The sequence below is a fragment of the Ambystoma mexicanum genome, chromosome 4q (assembly GCF_040938575.1).
Source record: "Ambystoma mexicanum isolate Mex_15411 chromosome 4q, UKY_AmexF1_1, whole genome shotgun sequence".
Classification (NCBI taxonomy): domain Eukaryota; kingdom Metazoa; phylum Chordata; class Amphibia; order Caudata; family Ambystomatidae; genus Ambystoma; species Ambystoma mexicanum.
The window spans coordinates 1,269,141,541-1,269,167,747 of NC_090928.1; the positions used below are offsets into that span (position 1 = coordinate 1,269,141,541).

A 26,207-nucleotide genomic window follows, 5' to 3' on the forward strand; every position below is an offset into this window, starting at 1 on the left:
CATTCCGCCTAGACAAGACAGTTACTGCAATATCGGATCGCCCCAAGCGCAAGGCTCTTGGTCCCGATGGGCTCACGGCCACATTTTATCAGTAACACATCGCCATATTGGCTCCTAAGCTACTGGAGGTATGGGAGGAGTCGCTTTGCCTATCTGACCTCCCTCCCACCCTACGTGAGGCCGTAATAGTGTTGCTTAAACCCGGAAAGCCGAGCGAAGAGTGTGGCTCTTACAGGCCCTTCTCGCTTATGAATGTGGACACTAAGATCTTCGCTAAAGTAATAGCTAACCGCTTCCTCCCTGTTATGACATACATGGTTCACGAGGATCAAGCAGGCTCTGTGTCGGGGAGATCCACCTCTCACAACATCAGGCGGAATTCTTAATGTCATGTCACGGATAGACCAGGGCTCGGAGGCAGTCGCGGTCACACTGGACGCTCAAAAAGCATTCAACATGGTGTCTTGGTCATATATGTGGGTGGTGCTGGAGACGAAGGGGGGTCGGTCCTAATATGATTAAATACATTGAATTGTTGTACACCTCTCCGGCGGCCAGGGTACGAGTCAATTCCATGTCGTCTGCGCTGATCCTGCTCTCCAGGGGGACCCCTCAGGGCTGCCCATTCTCTCCTATCCTTTTCGCCCTAGTAATTGAACCCATGGCAGACTATATCAGAATGCGTCACTCGCACAGGGGGATTCGACTAAAAGAAGCTCCGGAGATTATGTCCCTCTATGCAGACGATGTATTATGTGTCAGGGATCCCTCTGTCCAAATGGACCCAATATTGTGCGATATCACTCGCATCGGCACCTACTCGGGATTTACAATTAATTCTACCAAATCTGAGATCTTTCCACTCACTAGCACTACCCAACAACCAATCACTGAATATCCACTCCGTTGGTCGCCCGCTCGGATCCAATACCTGGGGGGACTCCTGCACTGCACGGGATCGTCAGAAAACGCTGACAAAATGGAGTCACTTCAGTTAGAGTAGCTGTAGTCAAGCACACAGGCTTGTGTCCTTCCCCCTGGTTAATCCTAACCAGCTCTGAGAATGGTGTCCAGGAGGCTTACGAGTTGATTGTCCCCACCAACTCAAAGGAAGAAGTCTTCCTTAAAGGGGCTTCTCTGTCGAGATGAACTTGGCAATTCGGACCTGCCGTAGGGCTTCACCGGGCAAACCAACGGTCCAGGAGTTGCAGCAGCCGTCCTCTTCCAACTCGTATTCGGTTCTTTTGTTCCAGTGGTCGACTCTGCTTTCCAGTCCAAGAGACTCGCCTTTTAAACAGTTTTCTCCCTTTTATTCCAGCCTAGCTGCCACTCACCTGGCAGGGTGGCTGTCCTTGCCGGACAGTCAGTCAGCCAATCACGCCAGAGTGCATTTGGTTTTCCTAGGAGACTAAGCACAGGGAGTTTCAGGCACCTCCCTCACTTCCTGCCCACCCCAGACACAGACACCAGAGGCTGTCTTCAGTCCTGAAGCCCGCCAAAGGGACCAAACCTAGTTTGGCGCGCAGAGACAAACATTAGAAGGACCTTTCCAAAAAGAAATGGCGAAAAAAGACAGACCCGTTTAAGCAAAGGAGCTTAAGGTGCCATCTTGAAAAACATGGCTCCTGTGATTTTTAGCTACCGGTGTTCGCGGTCGGGAAAAATCATGGTAGTTAGTTGTAAAACCACTGCCACCAGCCATTTTGATAGAAAAGGGTAGCATTTGACTGCTACATGAGTTTCTAGACACGGGGGATACTAGGTAACCCCTCCAGCACTCTATAGAGAGATAGTGTGTGCTGGGTCTAGGAATTTTAAAAAAAGACGAGTAAAGTCAATTTAACTTCACATTCACTGGGAAAGACTGATTTTTCCCAGAGAAGGTATTTAAACCTTTGGGAAGTCTAAAAATACATCCCTGTGTCACTGCACTGAGGGTGCTGTGTAACACATGAAAAGATGCCTATGGAGTTATCTTAAAACTCCATAATCAAAAGAAATGAACACAGAAAACAAACAGAATGAAAAAGTACAGAGTCCCAAAGTTCAGCAAAAGAGCTTGGGGTCTCTGAGGTAGAGGAATTAGCACATTTTGAAAATTCTCCTCAACAATGAGGTGTAAGGAAGGCATGGTACCAACAGTAAGACAAGTGACCACAGTTCAAGGGTGTTTATTGAACTTCAAAAAGGGTTTGATAAACACCTATCCAATCCTAAATCTACAGATGGGAGAAAGCTAGGACCATCAACTAATAACGCAGTCCTAGTGCTGTCTTGTCAAAATAAAAGGGCCTATACTAAAAAGCCTATTAACAATCCTTACCTCTAAATACAAATTGTGTGGGGAATATTGTTATGAAAAGTGTTCAAAAGGATATGTCTGATGTTCAGGCTGTTGGCTTCCCTTTCCCACGTTTTCAGCATGGGACAAGGTGGTTGACTCGAGCGTAGCACAGTCTTTGGCTTCTTTAGCACGAGGATGCAGTTCAATCATTAGCCTTAGGGCCTTCGGTGCGTAAGTCTCCTTGCTTCTCAAAGTCTCTTCACTTAGAGGGCCGACGGAACCAAATAAACAAGTTCTTTTCCTCTTTAGATTTTCACAAGTATTCACTTTGGGTGATTAACTATTCACACCAGATCCCCTCAACCGGGCCAGATCCCTTTAACACAATGTTGGGAGGATATTCTTTGTCGGACTCACGTACCACCCCAGACCACCCTCTCAGTCAGGCTCAGATCCCTTTTTAACACAATTAGTCTCCCTCGGCCGGGCTTGGGCCAATTTCAATTTACTTCAAGTATCGAAGACTTTCAAATGTGCACAGGGTTTGACTTGACCCATTGCAGGACCACTTCGATTTCACAAGTCCTTTTGTTTTAACATTAGTCACCTTTTAGTTGGATACCCAACAGACTTTCGAATGAGCACCCATGTGATGCCAGACCACGGTCTACGGTATTGTATCTTAGCTTCAAAGTTCAGTCCCTCGTCTGCTGTTTTAACGATATTTCCGTCGCTTGCCACATATGCTTCATACACTGTTCTCTTCAATTTTCTTTGTGCAATGTTGCCACTTGCAACCTTGGTTTCCACACAGACCGACCTGGTATCAGTCTCCCCAACTCACTGGCTGTGCTGACTTCACTGGTGCTGCTTTGTTGTAGGAGCCAAGGACAGTATCTCTGCGGCAAACTATTCTCCCCGCCTTGACTATCGACACAGGAGAGCCCCTGGTGCCTCTGACACACAATGCAGGTTTCTTCAGCTTTGAATCCAGGTCTTACATCTCCTAGTCTTGAAGGCTCATGAAAAATACAGTCTTTCGGTGAAAAGGTTCAGGGCCCTTCCCTCCTTGCAATCCTCTTCGATCTTTCCATCTTTCGCCTTGTATTAAACTGCCATCTAGGAACGACTGCTTCCTTGTGCGCTTTGCCTTGCTCAGATTGTGCTTTTGTGCTCTGCCTTTTATCCGTGTGGGGAAGTGTGATGGAAGTCAGGTGTGTGTAATGATCAGTAATTGCCTGACCCTGCCGGACCATTGTATTGGGACAAGTCAGGTATATGGCTCGGGTGATGGTTTGTTTACTCTCATAGCAAGCTGTCCTTGAAAAAGCATTTGTGTTGGAAAATGGGTGGGGATGTTCAGTTCTTAAAGTATCCTACCTAGTAGGATGGGGTACAGGTATTACAGGGAATGGGATACCATGTCTCACCATCCGGTGTCCCATTTCCACTCCCCGAAAACCCCTCATCCAGGTGATCCTCTCGACCTGGTCCACCCCCCAAGAACTGGATCCAAAAGCGTAGGCCGTGTCCTGACCACCTGGATGACAGATCCGCGGGGACTAGCGGGTGAGACACTTTCACGTTTCTCAGAGGTTATTCTCTGTCCTTGCTCCATTGTTATGTAATGCGGTCCCAATTCAGCTTCGGGAGACTGCGTATCTCCTGAGCTTTCATAAAGTGCTTAAGACGCACCCTGAATCTATGCGGTTTCTTTTAGCGGCTAGACCCTCAGGGCCTTATTTTGTGCTGTATAAATGATGCTTCATTCATGACCCTATAATGACCTATAGTGACCTGGGAAGGCAGGAAGAAGGCCAAACTACAATATAGCCAAAGAACTAGCGAAAGACCCTGTGGCAAAGCCCTTTTAGGGCACTAGTCACGTTTAGTAGCCATACGCTGAATGCGCACACTAAAAATTATGCAACAGTACAAATTTAACTGCTGCCACCAGCACGTCTTTAGGCACATAAAAAAAAGTGTAAAAACATAGGGTGATACAATGGAGTACAATGTGGATACTTTTGTAAGATGTTATAAAGTACAAGAAGAAATTTTAGCCATCCGAGCTAACACCAAGGAGAAATCATGTCGCCTCTGTAAAAACTCTGAAAATACAGAATCCATAAGACATCTCCTGATGGCCTGTCCAGCGCTTGCACAAGAAAGGGACGCCTTCTTTGGTCCCTTGTTCGCAAACTCCTTCATTAATGACGAAGACATGTGGTGGAATCGCCTAATCACAGGAGCCCAAACCAGATGGCTAACCCCGACGGCAAAACTACTAAATATCACCATGGAAAAGTTTACCCATCTCTCTCATATCTCTGACATCTAGCTAGTAAAGCCATCGAACTCTCATTCATTTTGGATGGTGTAACACTAAGAATATTGTTTTAAACACTTATGGGTGTGCAACTCTCAACATTTCAATATTTCTTTTTCTTCGGTCAGGTGCACGAAACCATGAGAACTCCTTTTGTAAAAATCTAATATAGATTATTTTTTTTTTTTTTTTTTTATTTTTGTATATAAAGTACAAGAATTCAAAAAGGGAAACCTGTTTCCAGTACTGATCAGCTCCCCCATAACAAATGAGTAAAAGGCATGGAGAGTTAAGCTGAAGGCTTTACTTCCCCTCAAAAAGTCAGGGCTCAAAAACAAAGAAAAAAGAATGGGGTTCCATAGAAAACAATGGAGGGAAAGTTGCAAAAAGATGAACGAAAGGACACATGTAATAAAGCAGAAGTCTTTAATGACCTCCAAAAGTCGAGACAGGAGGTGATTTGTAACTAGAGGGACGGCCCTAAGAGCGTCAGAGCTGTGGCCGAATACATGATACAGAGGGGGTGTGCCATGATGTCTGTGGTACTGGGGTCTACTTATTGAATGCAGTAGGCCTAGATTTATTCTGTCACGTCACATACAAATACATTCTGGATGTAGTAGTACTCATGAAATTGAGAATGCAGACAAAAATAGACGTAGAGGGTACAGCTTTCATTTTATTTCGCTGTTAATGCATTTCTTAGTCATTCATTTGTAATCTTTTTATGATTTTTTGTAAAGGTCAAGTACAATAAGGGTAGTTTGTTCTTAGTATTCAGAAGTACTTAATATAACTGAGTTGGCAGGTTTACCTCTTCAGATGAGGCAATAAAAGTTAGTTTCTGGCACTATGTGTACTACTATTTCAAACACATTCAAGGAGCTGCATGGGTGAAAAGCAGGGGGACCAGCACTATATCTCCCTTTCCAAATTTTTGTTGAGGGTATTTTTACACCCCAACTTTATTTTTTGGGACCATCTGCCCATCTTTATGGAGTAAAACTGGCAGATAAACCCCTATCTGTAAGGCTGGCTGGAATATTCCAAATATTTTAAAATTGGCAAGCCATTTCTACATTCTGGTGAGACAGTCCTTACTCATAAGAAATCTTTATTTTCTGCTGAACAATCTGACTCGCAGATGTGGACTATTTCAATTCGGCACTCAATGCTTAGATCTGCCTCTTGACCCAGGGGCTTGAATACAGATCTGGGCTGACCTCCTCAGAGGTTTGCTATAGCTGGAAAAGAATTGACTTGGATCCTTACACTTACTATTAATAATTTGCTTTACATCAACTAGATTGCCATCTTGTGGTGTGATCCATGACCCAACCATCACACTAAATCGATTTAATGTCCCCAAGATGAGGAGTAACTATCTGAATAAACATTATTCGCTGTTCGCTTTTAGTCTTGTTTACTCGCAGGCTGTCAAATCAGCCATGGTAATGCACACAAGTGTCACCATTCTGCTAGAATGGTGGGTGGCTCCTTTTTTCGCCATTTCTCGTTTGCTTGTTGTTTCCTATGTCTTCTGCCATTCTAAGCGGGAACGACCTTGGTTGAAGTTTTTCCTCTGGCGGGAAACCTTTGTATTCCCTGTCAAGTTCCCAGAGTGTCTGAGAAAGCAGGAAGCGAGGGAGGAGTCCAAAACTCTGCAGCCCTTGGTCTTTCACCTCGCTTGAAAGGAACCAATTCCCAAAGGGGGAGGGGGGGCTGGCTGTCCTGATTGGACAGCCATACCATCCCCTTCTGTAAACTGCAGGGAGAGTTTTCAGAATCTGTGCTGTGGTTCCCAATAAATACTCTGAACCTTGAAGCGGTTTACGAGTTGACCACTGTAGCTGAATCTGAAGAGGAAGATGAAGAAAAGACATCTGTAGCAATTACCAGAGAGGATGCTGTGTAATCAGTGCCTGATGCAACGCTTCCATCCAATCGACCTGGGGGTCCCGAATGCGACGACTTCTACCCAGAGTCTGGTGAGATCTACTAGTCTCAAGAAGACCTGCATTTTGAGCCATGTCATGATGTGGTGCGACCTTGCTGGGCTGCAAACTGCCAATACCCTGCGACCTTGAGCCAGTGTACAGTCCATGGTCTTCCGAAGTCCGATTCCAATCCAAAACTTTGATGAACTCCTTCAGGACCTGCAGAGAGACGATTCGAATGCCTGACGTCCTTTCACCAGAATGCAGGCCCGAGAGAGTGAAGAGAATCTGACCAGCAATTTTCATTCATCTGGCTCCTGTAAAAAGGGCACCAAATCCACAGAGCCGTCTCCAGACCAAGAATTCAGGGGCCAGGTCCTGTGCTGCTGCATCCTGAAGGTATCCACTACGAAGCACTTTTCTACTTAGGTACTGTGTTGGCTTGGGTAATACTTACCTTAAGTCTTGTGTGAATCCTGTGAGGCCGAGGGGGTGATGTGTGGTTGGGAGTTTGCCCATACCACTTGCCCAGGCCTAATGCTGGAACGCATAAAGGTTGTTTTCTGTGAAGTCCCTAAACACTTGCAACTAATTCTAAAGTGAATACCTACTGGTTTAAAAAGATCTCGTCAGGAACTCTTTCCTGCAAATTAACCCTATCCTGACCTGCCTACAGCTGGCTCCAGGACCACTAAGGTCCCTTTTCTGCTTCTGAGATCACTCATGCTTAGAATAGGGAAGGACTACAAACTATAAGCCTTCTGTCTTGAAAAGAGTAATACATGTAAAAGTAATTACTTGTAAATGAGTTGGTGTTGGTCTCTGGAAAATAATAAGTTACAAAGTTTAACAAAAGTTGTTACTTACCTTAAAGTTGCCTGGTTGCTCCTTTAAAAAGTATCTCAATTGTTTAGTGTTCCACTCTCCTTAAAAGTAATTGTGTTGGTACTGCTTTATTATTCTTAAAGTGAATGAGTGTAAAAGCTTACTAATAAGGTTTATCTAACCTTGAATAACCGAGTTCTTCTTAAAGTGTACTATTGGTTTTTTCTTTCCCCGATATGCTTAGTGCATTTCTAAAACAGTCTTTGAGTTCATACTTGTCTTGGAGTTGCTTGTATGTACAGAGAAGAGTGCCACAATCTAGCAGCAGTGGTCTGACCCAGGAGTGACACACCAGGGGGGTCAAAAAACATCTGTATTTACAACAAAACAAGGTCCTGGTGTATCAAGGGTTGGCCCATATGGGGTATAAATGAATTAGAATTATTCATCCGGTCCAAAACCTGTATAGCTAGTGTAATTTATAGTTATTACATGCGGTAAAAAGTAAAGTCACTCCTTCAAAATGAGACAAACATTATGGAAATTACAAAGTAAAAGCTTTATATCAAAGAAACAAAAATAACATACATGGTGAAGTCTAGCATGTAAAAACATAAATGGTACATACAATTATTGGGTATAGAGTCATTAAGAAAATAAGAACACTTAGTGGAGAACGTTAACATAAATTTGTTCTTAGTCACCTTTGGAGTACAAATGAAATCTAAACAAGTGAAAGTTTTGAATTGAGAAAACAATTGTATTAATGATAAACTGTGTTCTTGCTAGGAAATCATAAGGAAAACAAATGCCCCTTGTTGTTGTGAAACAAATAAATGAGTTGTTTTTATATCCCAAAGTCAAAAATTATTATATATTGGGATTGGGTCTGCCTACGCATCAGGGGGATGAAGTAAGGGAAACAGATTAACAAAAAAGGAGCTTGTAAAAAAAGTATCCTTGTCCATCGATTGATGGTTGCAAAAAGGAAAAGATCCTGGATGTCACAGTGTTGTGTAATGGACCTTGTATCCCCTCTGGTTAACAATGCGTTTCAGCGGTACAGAATCAAAAGAATAATGATCTTCATATCTGAAGAGAATACTCCGCCTTCATCAGGGCAATAAATAGCAGGACCCTGTGATTATGAAAAGGGGGAGAGCCAGTTAAATGAAGAGAAAAAGACAGGATATAAAAGTGTTATACAAAGTTATAAGAATAAGTGAAAGGTAACAAATTATACATCAAAATCTGCATGCAGGCTAGAGTGTCATGCTAGAATGGGGGCAGAGCAGAGGACATTAGTCTTGTCTGCCGTGTGTCTCACATTACCAGGTCTACATGTTTACAAAAGTAGGGAGTCCTCAGATAGTGCTGATGGACCAGCCCCTCCTGAAAACATAAAAAGATAATGGTATTGGGTCCCCTTTGGAAGCGCAATGCAAGGGTCTCCGTGCAGACCTGTCGGCCCGGCGGCACACATGTGTGGGGGTGGGGTTTTCGAAAGAGATAAGATATGGCAAACTAAAAGGGCACTCACCACAAAGGCTTCGATCAAATGAGAGTAATTCTGGAAGGCTGTTATTGTGGTAAGTGTGTCTCTATAGAACACGTGAGGATGGGTATTTATTTTGGATCACAAAAATTTCGAAGATGTTCGTGAGGTTCATAGATTCTCATCATAGGTCCGGTGGACCGGCTGAGACCTGGAACGAAAATATGACCATATTTAAAAAAGAAATAGAAAAGAAAGGGGAAGGCATCAGAAGTAATAAGTGTTATCCTGTCCTTGGAAACACAAAAGGCACGTGAATAATTACCTGCAAGGGTGTCTGGTCAAGGCGGTCTGACGTAGAGAAGACAGAAAATCTGGGGGAGCAGAACCCAGAAGAACAGATGTCCACTTGGGAGCAGCCTCTGGCAGTGCATCTCTAAGTGGGGATCCCTGGGTGCGTGGCTGTGTGAGAGGGCGAGACAGTAAAACAAGGAGGGAGGGAGTTATCAAGATTCTATAGAAATGGGGCCAAATGGATAGTGCCCAATATGATATGAATGGGTGCAACTGTTGCACAAAAAAAGGGGGGGGAGAGAACCCCACCCGAACCGTGTAATGAGACCCACGTTACCTGTGCAGGGTAAACAGGATGTGTCAGGTTCGATGGCATTCACACGAAGTGAGGGAGAGCAGACTCGTCCCTGCATGTCAACCCTCGCTGACGCCGGCAGCACGAGTGCAGGCTGGAGCTGTAAAGTAGAGGCAAGGTAGCGGTTGTCAGAGCAACCAGACTATACGTCAGGTCTCGACGTGGAGGGAAAAGTGCCTCCAGGAAATGAGATGTCCAATGGGAAGCCAAGACCAAATCGAGTGACGGGGGGTGTGTGTGCTGCGTCAGACCAATAGGCTGGTCGGAGGCCGGGGGGAGTGTCGTTCGGTGGAGCCGAAGCTGGTTGCCAAAAATGCTGGTAACCTGGGAAACAGGTGATTGATTGTCTGTTCCAGTTGTCTACAGCCCCCGAGAGTAGCAAGGGAGGATTCTTTGCCCGTGTACGAGGGCCTGAGCCGGCGAGAAGCGTAAGTGGGAATGGGTAGACGACCGCTGTGGCTAGAAGACTGCTGAACACAGTGTGGTCTTAGAGACCCGTCTGTCCCGTTTGGCGAGGTGCCGAACAGAAAATCGAAGGGAACAGCATAAGTGTTCTGTGTGTCCCTGTGAACACACGGAAGACAGATGTCTGTGCCTAGGAATCCAAGTTTTGGGAAATAAAGGGAATGCGTGACGTGGACGCATGAAATAGTCATTCTCAAGTGAGTATAGCGTCAGAAAGAAAGGTTTGATACGTGGGGTGCCTGCCAAGGAAAGTGCACCCGGCGAAGCTCTAAGTGTGAGAGTGAAAGGAGGTACAAGAGGGGAAGGGGGGAAGAGTAAGACGGTTCATCTCAGAAGGTGATGTAAATTAATGCAAAGCTGTGGTGTGGCCAAAGGTGTGTAATGAGAGAATAGACAGGGAGAAGGAATATTAAAAAGGAGATTGTTCGTTGAGTCCGTGTTCCAGGGAGTCTAGTCTATAGATCCATCTCTTTTCAAGTTGCAGCAGTCTGGTCTGTATGTTCTGACCAGTATTTATCCGGTCCAAAACCCACCAAAGAATGTCATCAGGTGTGTGGTGGTTGGCCAAGAAGTGAGAGACTAGTGGAGAAGTAATATTCTTGCACCGCATTCTCGAGTTGGAGTTGCACCGGATTGGAGTTGCTTATAGCATGGTCTGTAAAGTATATGGTCCTTACTTACCTTGAATTGCTGATTGCCTTCGTTAAACGTCAGCTAGAGTTCTGATTTACGTTAGAATTGTAAAATACACTTCTGAAAGGTATCACTGGTCCAACCATCTATTCCTGAATTAGTAATCGTGTAAAAGTTATGTACCAATAGGTTATACTGACCTTGAATAGCTGCTGCTCTTCTAAAACTAATACTGGGTTGTGCTTTCCCTCAACTGCTCTAGGGCTCTTCTAAAATAGATTGACTATAAAACTAAATGTTACTATGCTAATTGTGGGTGCAAGTCACTTATTTAATCGGTCACCTGAAAAGGTTTTGCTTATGCTTTTATTATTGTGTTTAAATGATATGTTATAGTACTTACTCACATAAGATTTATCTTGGCCTACTGGTATTTAAATAGAAGAACAAGTTACTTTCTTACTTGGTAACGTTTTTTCGATGGGATGGTCCGACGACGTATTCCATATCTATGACAGGTAATGTCCACAGCTGTGCTGCTTTGGAAAATAGTCGGCATCTGCGTCGTCAATGCACCGTCCCCAAGGACCTCCTCCGAAGGCCGACGTCAACCGATGTGATAAGTAGGACGCACAACGCCCGTAGCCTCAGTTGTAGTTTTTTCCCCCAGAACGTGTGACACCAGTTTTCTGCCAGACAGACACACAAGGCCTTGCAGAACGCAAGCTGCAATCGCAAAAGAAATTCTGCAGCGGGGAAGGTAGGGAGGGAGCGATATGCAATACTTTGTCGGACCATCCCATCGAAAGAACGTTACCAGGTAAGAAAGTAACTTGTTCTTCGAGGGGATTTGGTCCTCCAACATATTCCATATCTATGACAGACTCCCAAAGCAGTACCAAGCAAGGAGGTGGGAAAATAATTTAGAACACAAATTTAGCAAGCCCAATCAAATTGCAGAATAAAGGACGGCCTTGCCAAAGGCCAGATCCTGCCCTCGGATGGAATCGAGGGAGTAGTGACCGTTAGGCAGAAACCTGTGCAGTTCCCTTAGGGACCACTGCAAAAGATTTAAGACTACAGGTGTTGGCAGTAAACCCACTTGGTAGCAGTCCGCACCACCCAGATTTACCTGGTAGCTTTGGCTGAGCAGTCAGACTTCCCTCAAGTAGAGTTAGGCAGTATGCAAAGTATACACAATAGGCACTCAGATACAACAATACACGCAAACACTGACCAGAGCTTTGGTATCAAAGTATATAATTATTTATTTAAAAACACACTGTTTGAAACATTCCAGCACTCTTGTTGTAAAATATTCTAAACACAGTTACTATTGTAATATGTACACCCCTTTCTCCTTATCAGATAAGTCACAGTAAAACACCACTTATTTTCATACAGAGGTGAGCGCTTAACTAGATTGCACTCCAATAAGTTTGTGAGAAAGGGAGGGAAAAAGACAGAATATGGAAATGTACACCACTCTAAGGTTCAGGAACACTTAGCAAGGCAGAAGAGCAAAAGTCACCGGTGAACCAAAGTCCACAGGCTGGGCCCACTCTTAGAGAGAGCAGAGCACAAATGCGCCCAAGATCACAGTTACTCTAGGCTTAGAAAGTCTTGCAGAGAGCTCAAAAAGAGTTTAGAGAGGCTTAGGAAAGTTCAGCCAGGGTGTCCCAGGCTAACCCAGGTTCGAAAGCCGGGGGCTAAATCTACCCCGTACAGTCGGTAGCAAGGGAAGCCAGGCGGGACACTGTACCTTAAGTGGGAAGGATCCTCCAGCGGTGGCAGTTGTTCCTGGTAGTGGGTGCAAGTTGCGTTGTCGTCCAGGGGAAGAGAAGATCTCGACTTTGAGGAAAGATGAAGGTCGTTGCACTACCAGGGAAGAAACCAGCCGCAGAGTTTTCCAGTTAAAGGTGTACCTTTGTTTCACGGCCATGGTAAAACGTGGCATCCCGGTTGCCGGGGTGCTTGGCACAGGCAAGGCGGCCACGAGGTACGTCGGGAAGGCGAAAAGACAGTGAAACTGGTTATCCCCACCAGTCAAAGGAAGAGACTCCGGCGGGAGATCTCCTCGGTTGTTGGGGAAAAGTGGTGAAACTGTCCAGCAGGGCTCCACCGGTGGTGGTGACGTGGCAGGTCGGCTCAGCTTCTCCCTCGTTGGATTCTTAGGTCCTGTGGCGACTTCTGAAGTTCCAGTCCCCAAAGCCCTGCTTTTATGCAGCAAACCCCCATTCACTCAGCCTAGCTGTCACTCAAACATGCTAAGTGGTGAGCCAGCCGGCTCACCACTTGGGCCAATCAGGATGGAGTGCGACTTGAGTTGCCTAGGCAACTCAGTCCAGGGTGCCTAAATTCCCCTCCACCCCTCCTAAGTACCCCAGACAGAGTGGCACCACTTCGGAGGGCTTCTGTGGAGAAGCCTGCCAAAAAGTGGAACAAAGGGTTCGACTTGGGTTGGAGTCATGGAAGAGAACACAAACGCCATTTTAGAATCAAGTTTTGGCAAAAAATACCAACCGGAGAATTAATATTAATTAAATAAACCGGCGGTATGTTCGAGGCTACCGTAAATAATTAAATAAAGATAGTAGCCTAAAACAATGGGCAATCCCATAGGAAAATATTTGCGGTTGAATATAAAAAATAGTATCCACTGCCACCAGCCAAAACTCGATCAGGTGGGACGGAGACGTGCCCCCTCGACTAACAGACCCTGGGGCAATTGAATTGCCCCAGCCAGTAACGTCCACAATATGACGGTTTGTACTGGTTCTGTTCAGAATTTAAGACTAGTAAAGTCAATGGTGACTTTACATGCCCTGGGAGACAGTAGTCAGTCCCAGGGTATGGAGTCTATACTGGGGGGTCACTATGACACCCCTGTGTCACTGCACTGAGGGTGCTGTGTAACACACATAGTAAAAACACATGAAGCCCTATGGAGTAAAAGACCCCATAGCCCATTAAACACATCTAGATTCAAAGAAACACTCCCAAATCATGCCCAAGAGTGAGGGTAAAAGAGGCTCACTCTTGGCAGGAGAAAATAATAAACCCCAAAAATCCAGCAAAGCTGCTGGGGGACTCACTAGGTTAGGAAATTCAGCCTAAACAGAGAATTCTCCCTAACAGTGACGTACAAAAGTATGTACCTAAGCCCAGGTGGCTGCATCACGAATAGGAACACCCCTATGCAGAGCAGTAGACGCAACCACTACCCTGGTAGAATGGGCCCGCAAGCTAGCCGGAGGGTTCTTACCCGCCAAGCGGTAAGACTCTGAGATAGCTAAAATAATCCAACGAGACAGTGTTTCATCACAGCTTGTCCCAAACGCTTTCCAGCATAACCAATGAAAAGTTGATCGTCCACTCTGACCCGGGACATGCGCGAAATATAAAAGCTCAACGCTCTCCTAGCATCAAGCCTATGGAGCCACTCCTCATCCTTACCAGGATGTGGAGGAGGATAGAACGCCGGAAGAACAACCTTCTGGCTGAAATGAAATTCTGAAACCACCTTCAGAAGAAAGGAAGGACAAACTCTAAGGAAAACCCTGTCCTTATGAAACACAGTGAAGGGTGGCTTAACTGAAAGTGCCTGTAACTCACTCATTCTGCGAGCGGAAGTGACCGCAACTAAAAATACAGTTTTCAGAGTTAACAGTCTCAAAGGGCAAGAATGCAAAGGCTCAAACAGAGCACCCATAAGAAACTTAAGAACAAGGTACAAATCCCAATCGGGCACCAGAAAAGGTAGAGGGAAACATTAGTGAGCCCTTTCAAAAACTGAGAAATTAAAGGAATCTTAAAATAGGAACATTCTTCAGACGAGCACTTAAATATGGACAGCACCGCCAGGTAACCTTTAATGGTCCCCACTTGCAAGCCCCTGTGGGACAAGGAAAGCAAAAAAGACAGAAGCATGGGAATGTCACACTTAAAAGGATCCACATTCTTAACTCTGCACCAGTTGCAGAACTTTCTCCAACGGCACAGAGACTTTGTTGCCGGCAGCCTGGCCGAGAGCAACACCTCCATCACGTCTTCAGGGAGGTCCCAATCCTTATACCTCAACCTTTCAGAAGCCAAGCATGAAGGTTGAGGGATCTGACCTCTGGATGGAGAACCTGACCCCCCTCCCGTGAGAGCAGATCGTCTCGGTAGGGAAGACGACGTGGAGGGCAGATGGACAAGTCGAGAAGGTCCGGGTACCACGTCCTCTGGGCCCACGCCGGAGCAATGAGTATCATCGGGGAACCGAACCTCCGTAACCTCCGCAGTACTTGCGGGATGACGGGGACTGGAGGAAACGCGTACAGGAGTGGGAATGACCACTCCACCACGAATGCGTCTCCTAAGGCTCCTTTTGGAGGAAATTCCCACGAGCAGAACCTTTCGCACTTCCGGTTGACACTGGAGGCGAAGAGATCCACTTGAGGGGTCCCCTAAAGGGTGAAGATCTCCAAGAGAATCTCCTGAGCCAGCTCCCACTTGTGAGAGATCGCGCTCTGCCTGTTCAGAGCCTCCGCCGTCTCGTTTTCGTCTCTGGCCAGATGAACAGCCGAGATCGAAACTTCCTGCTGTATGGCCCAGAACTCGAACTGCATCACCTCCCTGCAGAGGAAGTGACCATGCCCCCCCTTTTTTTTGAGGTAGTGCATGGCCACTGTGTTGTCCGTTAGAATCAGGACATTCTTCCCCCGCACAGACGACAGAAAAGCCTTCAGGGCTAGCCTGACGGCCCTCAGCTCCAACAAATTGATATGGAGTCTGGACTCCGTCGGAGACCAACGACCACTGACTCAACTCGTTGGCATGAGCTCCCCATCCCGTGAGGGATGCGTCCGTCACGATCGTCACCTCCGGCCAGGGCAGCCAAAATGGGGCCCCCTTCATCAGATTGCCTTTGACGGCCCACCACAGAAGGTCCTGGGCAACCGAGGGCAGCACCTGAACAGGGTCCGACAACCTGCCGGAGGACTGAGACCACTGGAGCTTGAGTGCCCATTGCAAAGATCTCATCCGCAACCTGGCCTCTGGCACCAGAAGAATGCAGGATGCCATGAGGCCGAGCAGTCTCAAGAACTCGGATGCTGGGAGAGTCTGGGCAAGATGAAACTTGTGCACCATCTGCTGAATGTGAAGAGCCCTCACCTGGGGAGGAAAACACAGCCCCAGGGATGTGTCGAGCACTGCTTTGATGTACTGGAGCCGCTGTGTTGGCATCAAATGGGACTTCTTTAAATTGATGGAGAAGCCCAGCTTGTGAAGGGAGTGGCAGGTGACGGACAGATGATCCAGGACTTGCTCGGGAGAGCTCCCCCTGTTCAACCAATCGTCCAGGTAGGGGTAGATGTGAATCCCCCTTTCCTGAGATGCGCTGCCACCACCACCATGAGCTTGATGAAAACCCTCGGGCGGAGGTCAATCCGAACGGCAGGACCCGAAACTGAAAGTGCGAGTCGCCAACCGCGAACCTCGGGTACTTCTTGTGCTTCGGATGGATCGGCACATGGAAGTAAGCGTCCTTGAGGTCGAGAGACACCAACCAATCCTGAAGTTGAAGGGCCTGGAGGACTTGAGAGAGAGTAACCATCTTGAACTTGTCCTACCTGAGGAGTTTGTTCAAACCGCGCAAGTCCATGATGGGTCTCAATCCCCCCGTCTTTCTTCGAAATAAAAAAATAAGGGGAATACCATCCCTTGTTCCTCTCCGCTACAGGCACCAGTTCTATGGCGCCTTTCTCCAGCAGGGCTTGAATTTCCTACGCAAGGAGCGGATCCGGACTCTTCAAAGAGGTTCCCAGGTGGATTGTCGTGAGGCCTCTGTCGAAAAGGAAGACACTAGCCGTGGGTTATGATCTCCAGAACCCACACATCTGAAGTAATGGCACGCCACTCTACAAGATGCTGCACCAGCCCTCCCCCAACCAGCGAACCATGGGACCTGGCCTCATGACTGTGCTGAAGCGGCTGCTGCGTTGCCTGAGGGCAAAGAGGCAACTGCCCGAGCGGCCTTGGCACCTCGAGTACCTTGTTTTCCACCTCTGGCTCTCTTACGGTGGCCTCTTTGACTGACAGCTACTTTTGCTTTACTGAAGGACGAGTAATCGTGAAAGGAACGTCCCCTCCATTGTTGTCCCCTAGGACGAAAAGGCGGAGGTTGTCGAACTGCAGCGCCCAACGACTTTGCTGCAGCTTTCGAGATCTGCAACCTCTCAAGGCTCTCGTCAGCCTTGCTGCCAAAAAGTGGTTCACCGTCAAAGGGCATGTTGAGGAGCCGGGAATGCACATCAGGAGCGAACCCAGACTTCCGCAACCACGCAAACCTGCGTATTACGGTGCTTGCCGCCATGGACCGGCTGACACAATCTGCCATGTCCAAACCCGACTGAACGGCCTCACACATGGCATCCTTGCCATCCTGAACCATAGCAAGGAAACCATCCCGTTTGTCCTCTTCGGGAATATGTTCAGCCGCTAATGCAACAGTTCCACAGAGTGTGTGTGAAACGAGATAAGGCACATATGGAGTTGGTCGCCTGAAGCGCCATACTCCCTGAAGAAAACACTTTCTTCGCCCAGCCGTCAAAACGTTTGTCGTCCCTATCCGGAGGGATGGTAGGATACGACGCCTGCTTTGCCGGGGCCATAGCCGCCTGCACCACCAAACACTCCGGAGTGGGGTGCCTGGACAAGTAGCAGAGGTCGCTACTGGCTGGACAGTATTTTAGCTACAAAGACTTGCCCACTGCCGGGAGAGACTCCGGAGCAGTCCAAGCCGCCGCCACCCTTCTCTGCAGAGCCATATGAAACGGCAGTACCGGGTCAGTGGGCGGGGGGGGGGGTCAAAGATGTCTGTGAGATCATCCTGAACGAACTCCCCTGGGGGAGCCGACCATCCCAAGTACTCGGTGACCCGAGACATAACGCGCCGGTATGAAGAATCGGCATGAGTGCCAGGCTCCGGCCTACAAAATTCCACCTCCGGAGAGGTGTCCAGTCCACTGGCATCATGCAGTGACTGACTCAGGTCATCAAACTGGCTATGGCCTGAGAGAAAGTCATCTGGTACCGTAACCGGAACCAAGCCTTCATCAGAGCCTTCATCACCCTCTGAAATGTACTCCAGGCGGTGAGAGGAAGACACCTGGGGACCAAAGCAATGCCTGACCCTAGCCAGAGCCTTTCTAGGGGCTAACCCTGTGCCACGGGGCCCCTCTGACACCACCGCCTCGAAAGGTGTCGAGGGCGCTGAACGAGTCGGTGCCGAGAGAATCGGCGTTGACGTCATCTGCAGCGCTGCCAGCATTGACTGCGTTGACACAGGCATTGAAGCCGGATCTCCGAGCGTGTCTCTTGACGACCTAGGTCCTCGAAGACGGCACAGGATCACGCGGTCTCGAGAGCGTCGAGGACCGGGACCTGGAACGGGCATGGCGAGAAGGGCAACCCTTGTCCGAGCGGGACCTATCCCGCAAGCCGTGCCAACCACCCGATCCCGAAGGCGTACGAGCGGTGTCTCTCGACCGGTGCCAACCGACCACACTCGGAAGCGCGGACGGACCGGTGCCCTGCGATTCAAGAATCGCTAACATCTGCTTCCCGAAGGAAGCCCATTCCTCCGGTGTCGCTTGCATGGTGGGATAAGCGACCCGCCGACAGGCGGAGTCCTCGGAAGAGGACGTGGAAGGCGACCGATGCCGGCGCTTCCGGGAATGCCTCGAAGAGGCAGAGGAGTGGCGAGACCGACTCCTGGAAGGAGACCCACTGGACTTCCAACTATGACACGGAGAGTCGCCTCTCGAGTCATCCGTTGAAAGCCCTGTAGACCTCAACTTCCGGGGCTTAGACACCCGACCTACCAACAGCTTCTTCTTGCGCTCCCGTAAGGCCTTGGCCGAGAGCGACTGGCAGTCAGCAGTCGTCCGTATTGTGGGCCTCCCCGAGGCACCAGAGGCAGGCATTGTGCAAGTCTGTGACCGACATCTTGGACCCACAGTCCCTGCATTTCTTGAAGCCCGGACGCAGGGTTGAAGACGAAGTAGACATCGTCACAAACAGGTTTTCACAAAAAACGAACAGGTTCAACGAACTGAGAAGAATACAGCAAACTCCAAAGAGTCGAGGCATACCGAGATTCACGAAGCGAACACGTTAGCGGAAAAAACGGAACTGAGGCTACGGGCGTCGTGCGTCCTACTTATCACATCGGGTGACGTCGGCCGTTGGAGGAGGTCCTCGGGGACGGCGCATCGACGCAGACGCCAAAGATTTTCCGAAGCAGCACAGCTGTGGACATTACCTGTCATAATTATGGAATACGTCGGAGGACCCAATCCCCTCAAACATTTATTTTTACAATGCATAGTGTTTGTGTTTCTTTGGACCACATGTATGCTACCATTTCTTTTTACCAAGCTACATCCCTCTCTCCCTTCTAAGATAAGCCTGGCCGCTCTGTCTGGGCTACCAAATGTTCTCAGGTGGTACAGCATTATACTAAGAGTGGCGTTTTTGAACTGTTGCAGATATGGTTTTATGAAGCCCTTCGTTGGACTTTAGAAAAACTGTCCTAACATTCGGCAGCTAGGCTTTGGCTACACTGCTGGTATTGTTGGCAACATACCAGAGAGGGCTACCTTTAGGTGTTCGCAGTAAATCAGCTCCCCTGATGCCAAGAGCCTGGTTTGATAGGTTGAGAGCCTTCCCTGCTATTAGGCTCCACTTCTCACGTGGTGACCCAACAAGGTTGAAAATAGCATTGATGTGACCGATATGGGCAGCCACCATAACAATTACATTTTAGACACACCTGGTGGACCTTCATTTTTAAAAGCAACAAATGAGGGGCCCTTTGGAACAAAACCACTCAATGGAAGTACTATGGTAAGCATTTGAATCAAATATTCATGCTTCAAAACATGCCCTAAAACAAGTACACTCGCCATAACCCATCCAAAGGTAGCGTCCCAACCAATTGAAACAACCGTTTCAGCATTCCAGGCCAAGGGGGAAGGAAAAAGACTCACCTGCGAGGCGTAGGGTGGCTTCCAGGACGGTTGGCTTGCCCCTCTGACCTTTGCCGATACATTGGTAGGTTCCAGCACTGCGCGCTTTCACTTCGGTTAGGAGGAGTGTCCCATTGGCAAACACAGTGACCCTATGGGCAAGGAGAGAAAGATGCTGGGTTTTATTCAGACCTGGATGGTGCACACTTAAGGACAGACAGCACCTGGACCTAGAATGGCTTAACATTACTCTATTCCCTTTCAGCGTTCCCTAGTGGTACGGCACAGCTCGCCAACAGGAAGCAGGGGAGTGGAAATCAGTCAGATCAGCAGTCTAGTCTGTGGCTCATCACTCTCTGCTTGCTGACTAATAGCTTGCTCCTCCTTGAAGCTGTCTCCCTTAGGTGGTGGACACTATTGTGACAGGAAAGTGTCGTGTGAAAGCACGCCTAGATGTCGAGACCTCCGCATCCATGCTGGTAACCCCACACACACACGGCTCAGATATACTGTATTCAGCGATACTTTCGCTCATTCTCCCACATTTTCAATTACATTATTTGAACACCTCGGGGCTAATTAGTAAGTCCACTGGAACATTGCCAGCGGGCACACCTGCTTTAATGATTTAAAAAGGCCCAGGATTGTTTGGAGGTCTGGCCTGGGAGGGGTGTTTAAGGTCAGAGCTGCGAGTACGGATGACAGAATGCCCAGGCTTTAACAGGAGAGCAGTGCATTTTGTAGAAGTTAGTAGTTTGCTGATGCGGGCATATAATGTGTACAGGAATGGGCACCACCCATCAGCCAATAGTCTTGTTCCCACCCACTAAACCAGCCCCACCCCACAACCCTTCAAAAATAATGTGCTCCTGGGGCGCTGCCCACCCGAGCAAAGGGGATATTAAGACAAGGTCTTCTCCTATTAAACCCGTTTAGGGCCTCTGAGGGGCAAGGGCTTGTATTCTTGCATGACTTACCTTAGTAGAGCAACATCAATGCATCACACTTAATTCCAATCTCAATTGTCTCAAGACATTGATAAGTGGTCAATTTGTACCAAGAAATGTGGATTGTCAGAATGTAAACTATTCCCTCAGTTGCGACAACAAATATGTTTAGTACGATACTACTGATCAAGGTTCTAGGATAGAACCATTCTTAGCAAATGCGATCAGTACAGCGTTGGAACTGTGGCTCCAGCAAGCAACAATTTCTCAGTGTGGCTTGGAAACACTACCTCCAGGCTATCGAAGCACAGGTTCTGCGAGTGAAATCAGTGTGGCTTAGAAAGTGCCTCCAGGTTCCAGAATACAACACTTCGAGTGCACCTTCTTAATGTGGTTTGTGAACTGGCATTCTAGGTTCCAGCCCAATAACAGCTATTCGGGACGCACACGCTCAGATTCTGGCAGTTTAACTTCCACAGGCGACAACAGTTCTTTCCTTGTGCACTTAATCATGTTGCGTATGTTGTAGGGGAGCAGGAGGTTCAGCTGGCGATGTGCACTAGCAGGCATGACAGTTCTTTACCCATTTGTCCACTGCGGCGTCCGGGAATGGAAACCAGACGTGTCATCTTAGTTGTTTTTTTGTGTTTTCAGCTCCCCGGTGTCCTTCATGTGCAGTGTGGACAACATCTTTTCTCAGAGCGGCTGGGATGACGATGCGGCAACCCCCGAGTAGAAGGTTGTGGTCTTTTACAGCCAATTCGTTGTGTATTCTCGCTAGTCTCTCAATTTCTTCTCTGCACGCCCCCGGGTGGGCCAACGGTGCTAGTCGGTGGTCTCTCCATTTGTTGGTCGATGTCAGGCTAATGGCGAGTGAGCTAGTGGGGTCTGCAGCGGATGCTGCAGGGACCACGTCCATTGAGAGCGAAGGTGGTAGCGAGTTTGCCGCTACGTAGTTGACAAATGCGACATTCCCTCTCCGAGTCAGTGGGGGCCCCACTGGATGTCGCGACAGGTAGTCGGCGGGATTCAAGTCGCCTCCGGGTCGATGAATGATGTCGGAATCATTCTTGAAGGCGAATGCCCCATCGTTCTATTCTCGGACGCATCTTAGTGTGTGGATTGCCAAATAGTGATAGCAAACGCCTGGTGGTCTGTTATCACGGTAATCTTTTCCAATGATAAAGTTGTGAAAATGTTCACATGGCCAGACTGCGGCTAGGCTTTCTTTTTCGGCATGGGAGTAGGCTGTTTCTGGGGTGGACAGTGCTCCGCTGGCGTATGCTACCACATACCTGGGGTTGACATCTGCTCCGCTTGTCTGTGCTAGAACTCCACCCAGGCCAAATGGACTTGCGTCCACTATCACCACCGTGTGCCAGGACGGGTTGAAGTAGGCTAGGCGATGGACCTCCTTGAGAGCTTTCTTGATGCCATTGAAAGCACGTTGGCACTGGTGTCCAGTCGAATGTCGCTTTTTTCTGTAGGAGTCTCCCGAGTGGTTCTGTGAGGGATGCGTAGTGCGGTATGTACCTGGCACAGTATCCGGCCATTCATTGGAAGGAATGGACATCGGCGGCCTGTTGTGGTTCTCTCAGTTTTGTGATGGTGTCCACTTTTTCAGGGTTGGGCATCATCCCATCACTGGAAAAATGTGTCTAAAAAATTTGAGCCTTGATTTGATGAAACAGCTTTTTGCGATGTTGAGCGTGAGGGCAGCGGCTTGTACTGCCTCACAGGTGGCAAAGAGGGCGGCGTCATGAGATTCCTTTGACGAGCCAAAAATGAGGATGTCGCTGTAGTTTAGGGCTCCTCGTATTGGCCTGATGATTTGTCGCACCACCTCCTGGAAGGTTTCAGCGGCTGAGATGCCAAATTTTAGTCTGTAGTATCTGAATACACCGTCGTGAGTCGCAAAGGTTGTTACTCCTCTGGAATAAGGGTGTAATTCCAGTTGGTGGCAGCCATGGATTTGGTGAGGTTTGGAGAACATGCGAGCATTGTTTGATTGTACCATCGTGTCCTCGATGCATGGGCCCGGGTGTCTCACGTTGGATGGCGGTGTTGGCTACCCTCACGTCGACACACGGGCGTAACCTGCCCCCTTGCTGGGGTATGAAGAAAAGGGGGGAAACCTATGGCGTTGGTTCTGTCGCTGGCTCGGTAATGCCATCAGAGAGTAGTAGTTGAGGTTCTCGTGACGCTGCTTCCTAGAACTCAAATCCGACTCTCCTAGGGTGTTGTGGCACAGGTCTCATGTTGGGGTCTATGTGCAGTTTGATTGGGGGACCTTTGAGTTTGCCCAAGCCAGAGCATATGTTTGGGAATTTTCACACAATGTCCGCTTTTGATATTAGGTTTTGAGGTTGCCCGTGGAGGATCGTCCTGATCTGTTCCTTTGACTCCTGGCAGATCATGGTGGAAGTGATAGTGCCTCCAGCTCCAACTTGGATCTCGATCAACCCTAGACGAGAGGCAGTGTGGTAACTGAGGAGGCATCTCCCCTTGGTGAGAGATCGAATCACGTGAATGGTGGTGTCTACTTGTCGTCCATTTAGGAGAAAACGGCGAGTGAAATGTCCAATTGTCTATAAAGGTGTGGCTGCACCCCACTGAAAGATTCTGGAATGTGAGGGCTCGAGCACTGGTGGAGTTGGGATGCTCAGGTAATCCTGTTCGCCCATAATGTTCACAGTGGTGCCTGACTCTACCATGAAGTGAAATAGACAGGTTTCCATTTTGATTGGTATTTTCGGGGCTTCTCTGGCTTCTTCATTGTCAAGCATAAGGTTGACATATTCGTCTTGATTGTGTGGGTCGTAATACATGTTGTATGCAGTTGCTGGGGGATCATGGTAGTACGTGTCCGCACCAAATCCTTCCGGTGGGTTGTCATATTCGTCAGTTAGATGTAGTGGTCGGTCTGTGTAGTCAGGCGCATGTGGGTATTTGTTATCTTAATATTAGTCAACAGCTCTTACATATCGCCGCTGGTTCTGTTGGTAGTATCTTTGCAATCCGTATTGGGTAAGCGTTGGGCGGAATGGCATTCTGACCGGTGCTTGGGGGTGGCATTGTGGGGAAAGGCTTCTCTTCTCTACATACCGATTGAAAATGTCGTCCTCTTGCGCAGTTTGTGCACCTTTGTGACAGTGCTGGGCAGGATCCCGAGTGTGGAAATGCTATGCCACAACAGTAGCATTGCCTCTGTTGGCGTGGTATTTGCGGGGCTTGTGGTCTGTATGGACCTCTATCGCCCTGGTGAGATGGTTGGACAGGGGCTATGAGTTCAGCAGTATCTTATTTTGGGTTGCCGGTGCCGGTCATGGATGCGGCTTGTGCATCAACTCTCAAAAATGCAAGCAAGCTTGCTGACTTCTGGGATGGTGAGTGGTTTCTTCAACAACTGCTTTTTGAGTGCGGGCGATGGGCAGCCTTCTACGACTAAGGCATATTGCTTCGTCAAGAGAAAATGCATCAAATTGGCAATGTGCTCCTTTTACTCATAGGCGGGTTATGAATTCATCCACCGTCTCTTGTGGCTTCTGAGAACACTGGTTGAAAAGGTATCTTTCATAATCACGATTTGGTTTGATTATGAGTAGTTTGTCAAGGGCTTTGATCAATGCTGCAAAGTTGTTTTGTTCAGCTGCTGGGATGGTCTTTATCCCCCCCCCCAACCAGGTTAAGGAAGATGTCTCTTACATGAGGAGAGTCGCCGTCCCCTGACCCTCTCACGAAATGCTGGAAGTCTTCCATCCACTCAGTCCACCTTGGCCCTTTCGTGGCTTGCGGTGTAGTGGTGAACGGTGGTGGAATCCGTAGCTGGATGGATTTAGCCGCGCGGGCTGGCTGGGGCGATGCTGGATTGCTCATCTTGTGGGTTGGTTTGCCCTTTGTAGTGCTAGGATGTCGGAGTCACTCTTGGGCATGGGGTGTTTGTATTAACTAGCACTCCTACGTGGATGGGCCCCCAAAATGGTGGCGTGGCCGTGTGTCTGTTGGGTAGGACCACGTGGGCCTTGTTCACTTCTGCAGGACAAATGTTCCTTGATTTACAGGAGTGGAAAGATGACACGTGCGAGTGATTAGGGTTTGCAGCTCCACTCACCGTTAGCTGCGCATGCGTTTCTGGAGCCGGGTGTTTCAACGTTCCGTGAGGGGCTGGCCGTATTTCCATGGTGCGCGTTGGCCGTTTTAGCAGGGCCACGTGGGTAGCTTGGGCCGCCGGAGCTCTGGAGTCGGATTGGGGGTGTGACTGTGCGACAGGTCTGGCTGGCTGCCAGCTGTTGTATGGTGTGTGCGGCGGGATCACCCACGCTGTCAGGAGGAGGAGACCTGGCGGACTGCCTAGGCCAGGGCGTCTGCGTGGCAGGATCGCCGGTACCAGGAGGAGGCGGCGGCGTGACGGACAGCAGAGGGCAAGGAGCTCGGCGGATTGTCGGCAAGGAGGACTCTGCCGTGTGTGTGTGGGACGGTCCTCGTCACCAGTGTTTACGGGATCGGGCAGGAATAAACACACACACACACACAATCCCCCCCCCCGGAGAGTTGGGCATGAACTTACTTTATTCGTGTCCCAACAGAAACTGGCGCCAAGCGCGCCTTCCCTCAACAACCTTCCCCCAACATGTAAGTCATCACGCCCGCCCCTTAGTGGGCGGGGCCTCTCAACAATACGGTGGCCGGCAACAGTGTGGGTACTTTAATCCCCCCCCCACAGTTCCATCAAGCATCGGTTCAGGAGGCGGTCAGTCTCCTCACAACACATTAATAAACATGCGCTGCTGACCAAAGTATCACAAACGGGGCCTGGTCTGATTATATGGGATACATTACTCACCGTAATCATATTTCTGATGCTTGTATCTGCTTAGATTCACATGCTGTGCATAGGCCGACATCTAGTGGAAGCTGCAGAGCATTACAGTTTGTTTTTCGAAACTCAAAAATGGGCGTCGACACAGGGCGTGCGAGTAATACTATCCCTAGTGTGACGTCCACTGTACCCAAGATCCCTCACGCGTCTAGGATCCTCAGATTGTATTTTTTTTGACATGCGGTAGCATGAGGAGTAGCGCGAGTACAGATCATCCAAGCAGATAGAAAGGTAAGACTACAAGCAACCATGCGCCTTCTCTCAGAGGGGAGGAAGGGTGGGTCGCATGTGAATCTAAGCAGATACAAGCATCAGAAATACGATTACGGTGAGTAATGTATCCCTTCTGAGGCTTGTGGAATCTGCTTAGATCACATGCTGTGCATAGATTAGCGAGCAGTACCTGAAGAAGTAGGTGGGATGTGAGAAGGGTCATGAGCAAATAAGTGTCTTAGAACCGCTTGTCCCACTTGTGTATCTGCCTCGGAATGGGTGTCAATGCAGTAATGCTGAGTAAAAGTGTGAATAGAGCTCCAAGTAGCTGCTTTGCAAATGGTGTCAAGGGGTACATTTACAATGAAAGCCAGAGTGGCCCCAATGCCTCTAGTCGAGTGGGCTCTTGGCGTGAAAGACAGTTCTTTCAGAGAGTGAGTAACAGCTGGATACAGTTAATAATCCACTTCGAGATGGCACCTTTAGAGACGCGATCCCCCTCTCTGCCTGTAGCTACAGAGACAGTTGATCTGT

The 26,207-nt window shown here is 48.4% G+C and overlaps 1 protein-coding gene across 1 annotated transcript in view; it reads right to left on the reverse strand.

Moving 5' to 3' along the window:
• PTK7 (protein tyrosine kinase 7 (inactive)) overlaps positions 1 to 26,207 on the reverse strand; it is a 998,735-nt gene that overhangs the window by 411,310 nt on the left and 561,218 nt on the right. The window contains exon 6 of the mRNA XM_069608884.1: positions 19,656 to 19,786. Within this exon, the coding sequence (XP_069464985.1) occupies positions 19,656 to 19,786 (131 nt within the window). The remainder of the gene's footprint in view (positions 1 to 19,655; positions 19,787 to 26,207) is intronic.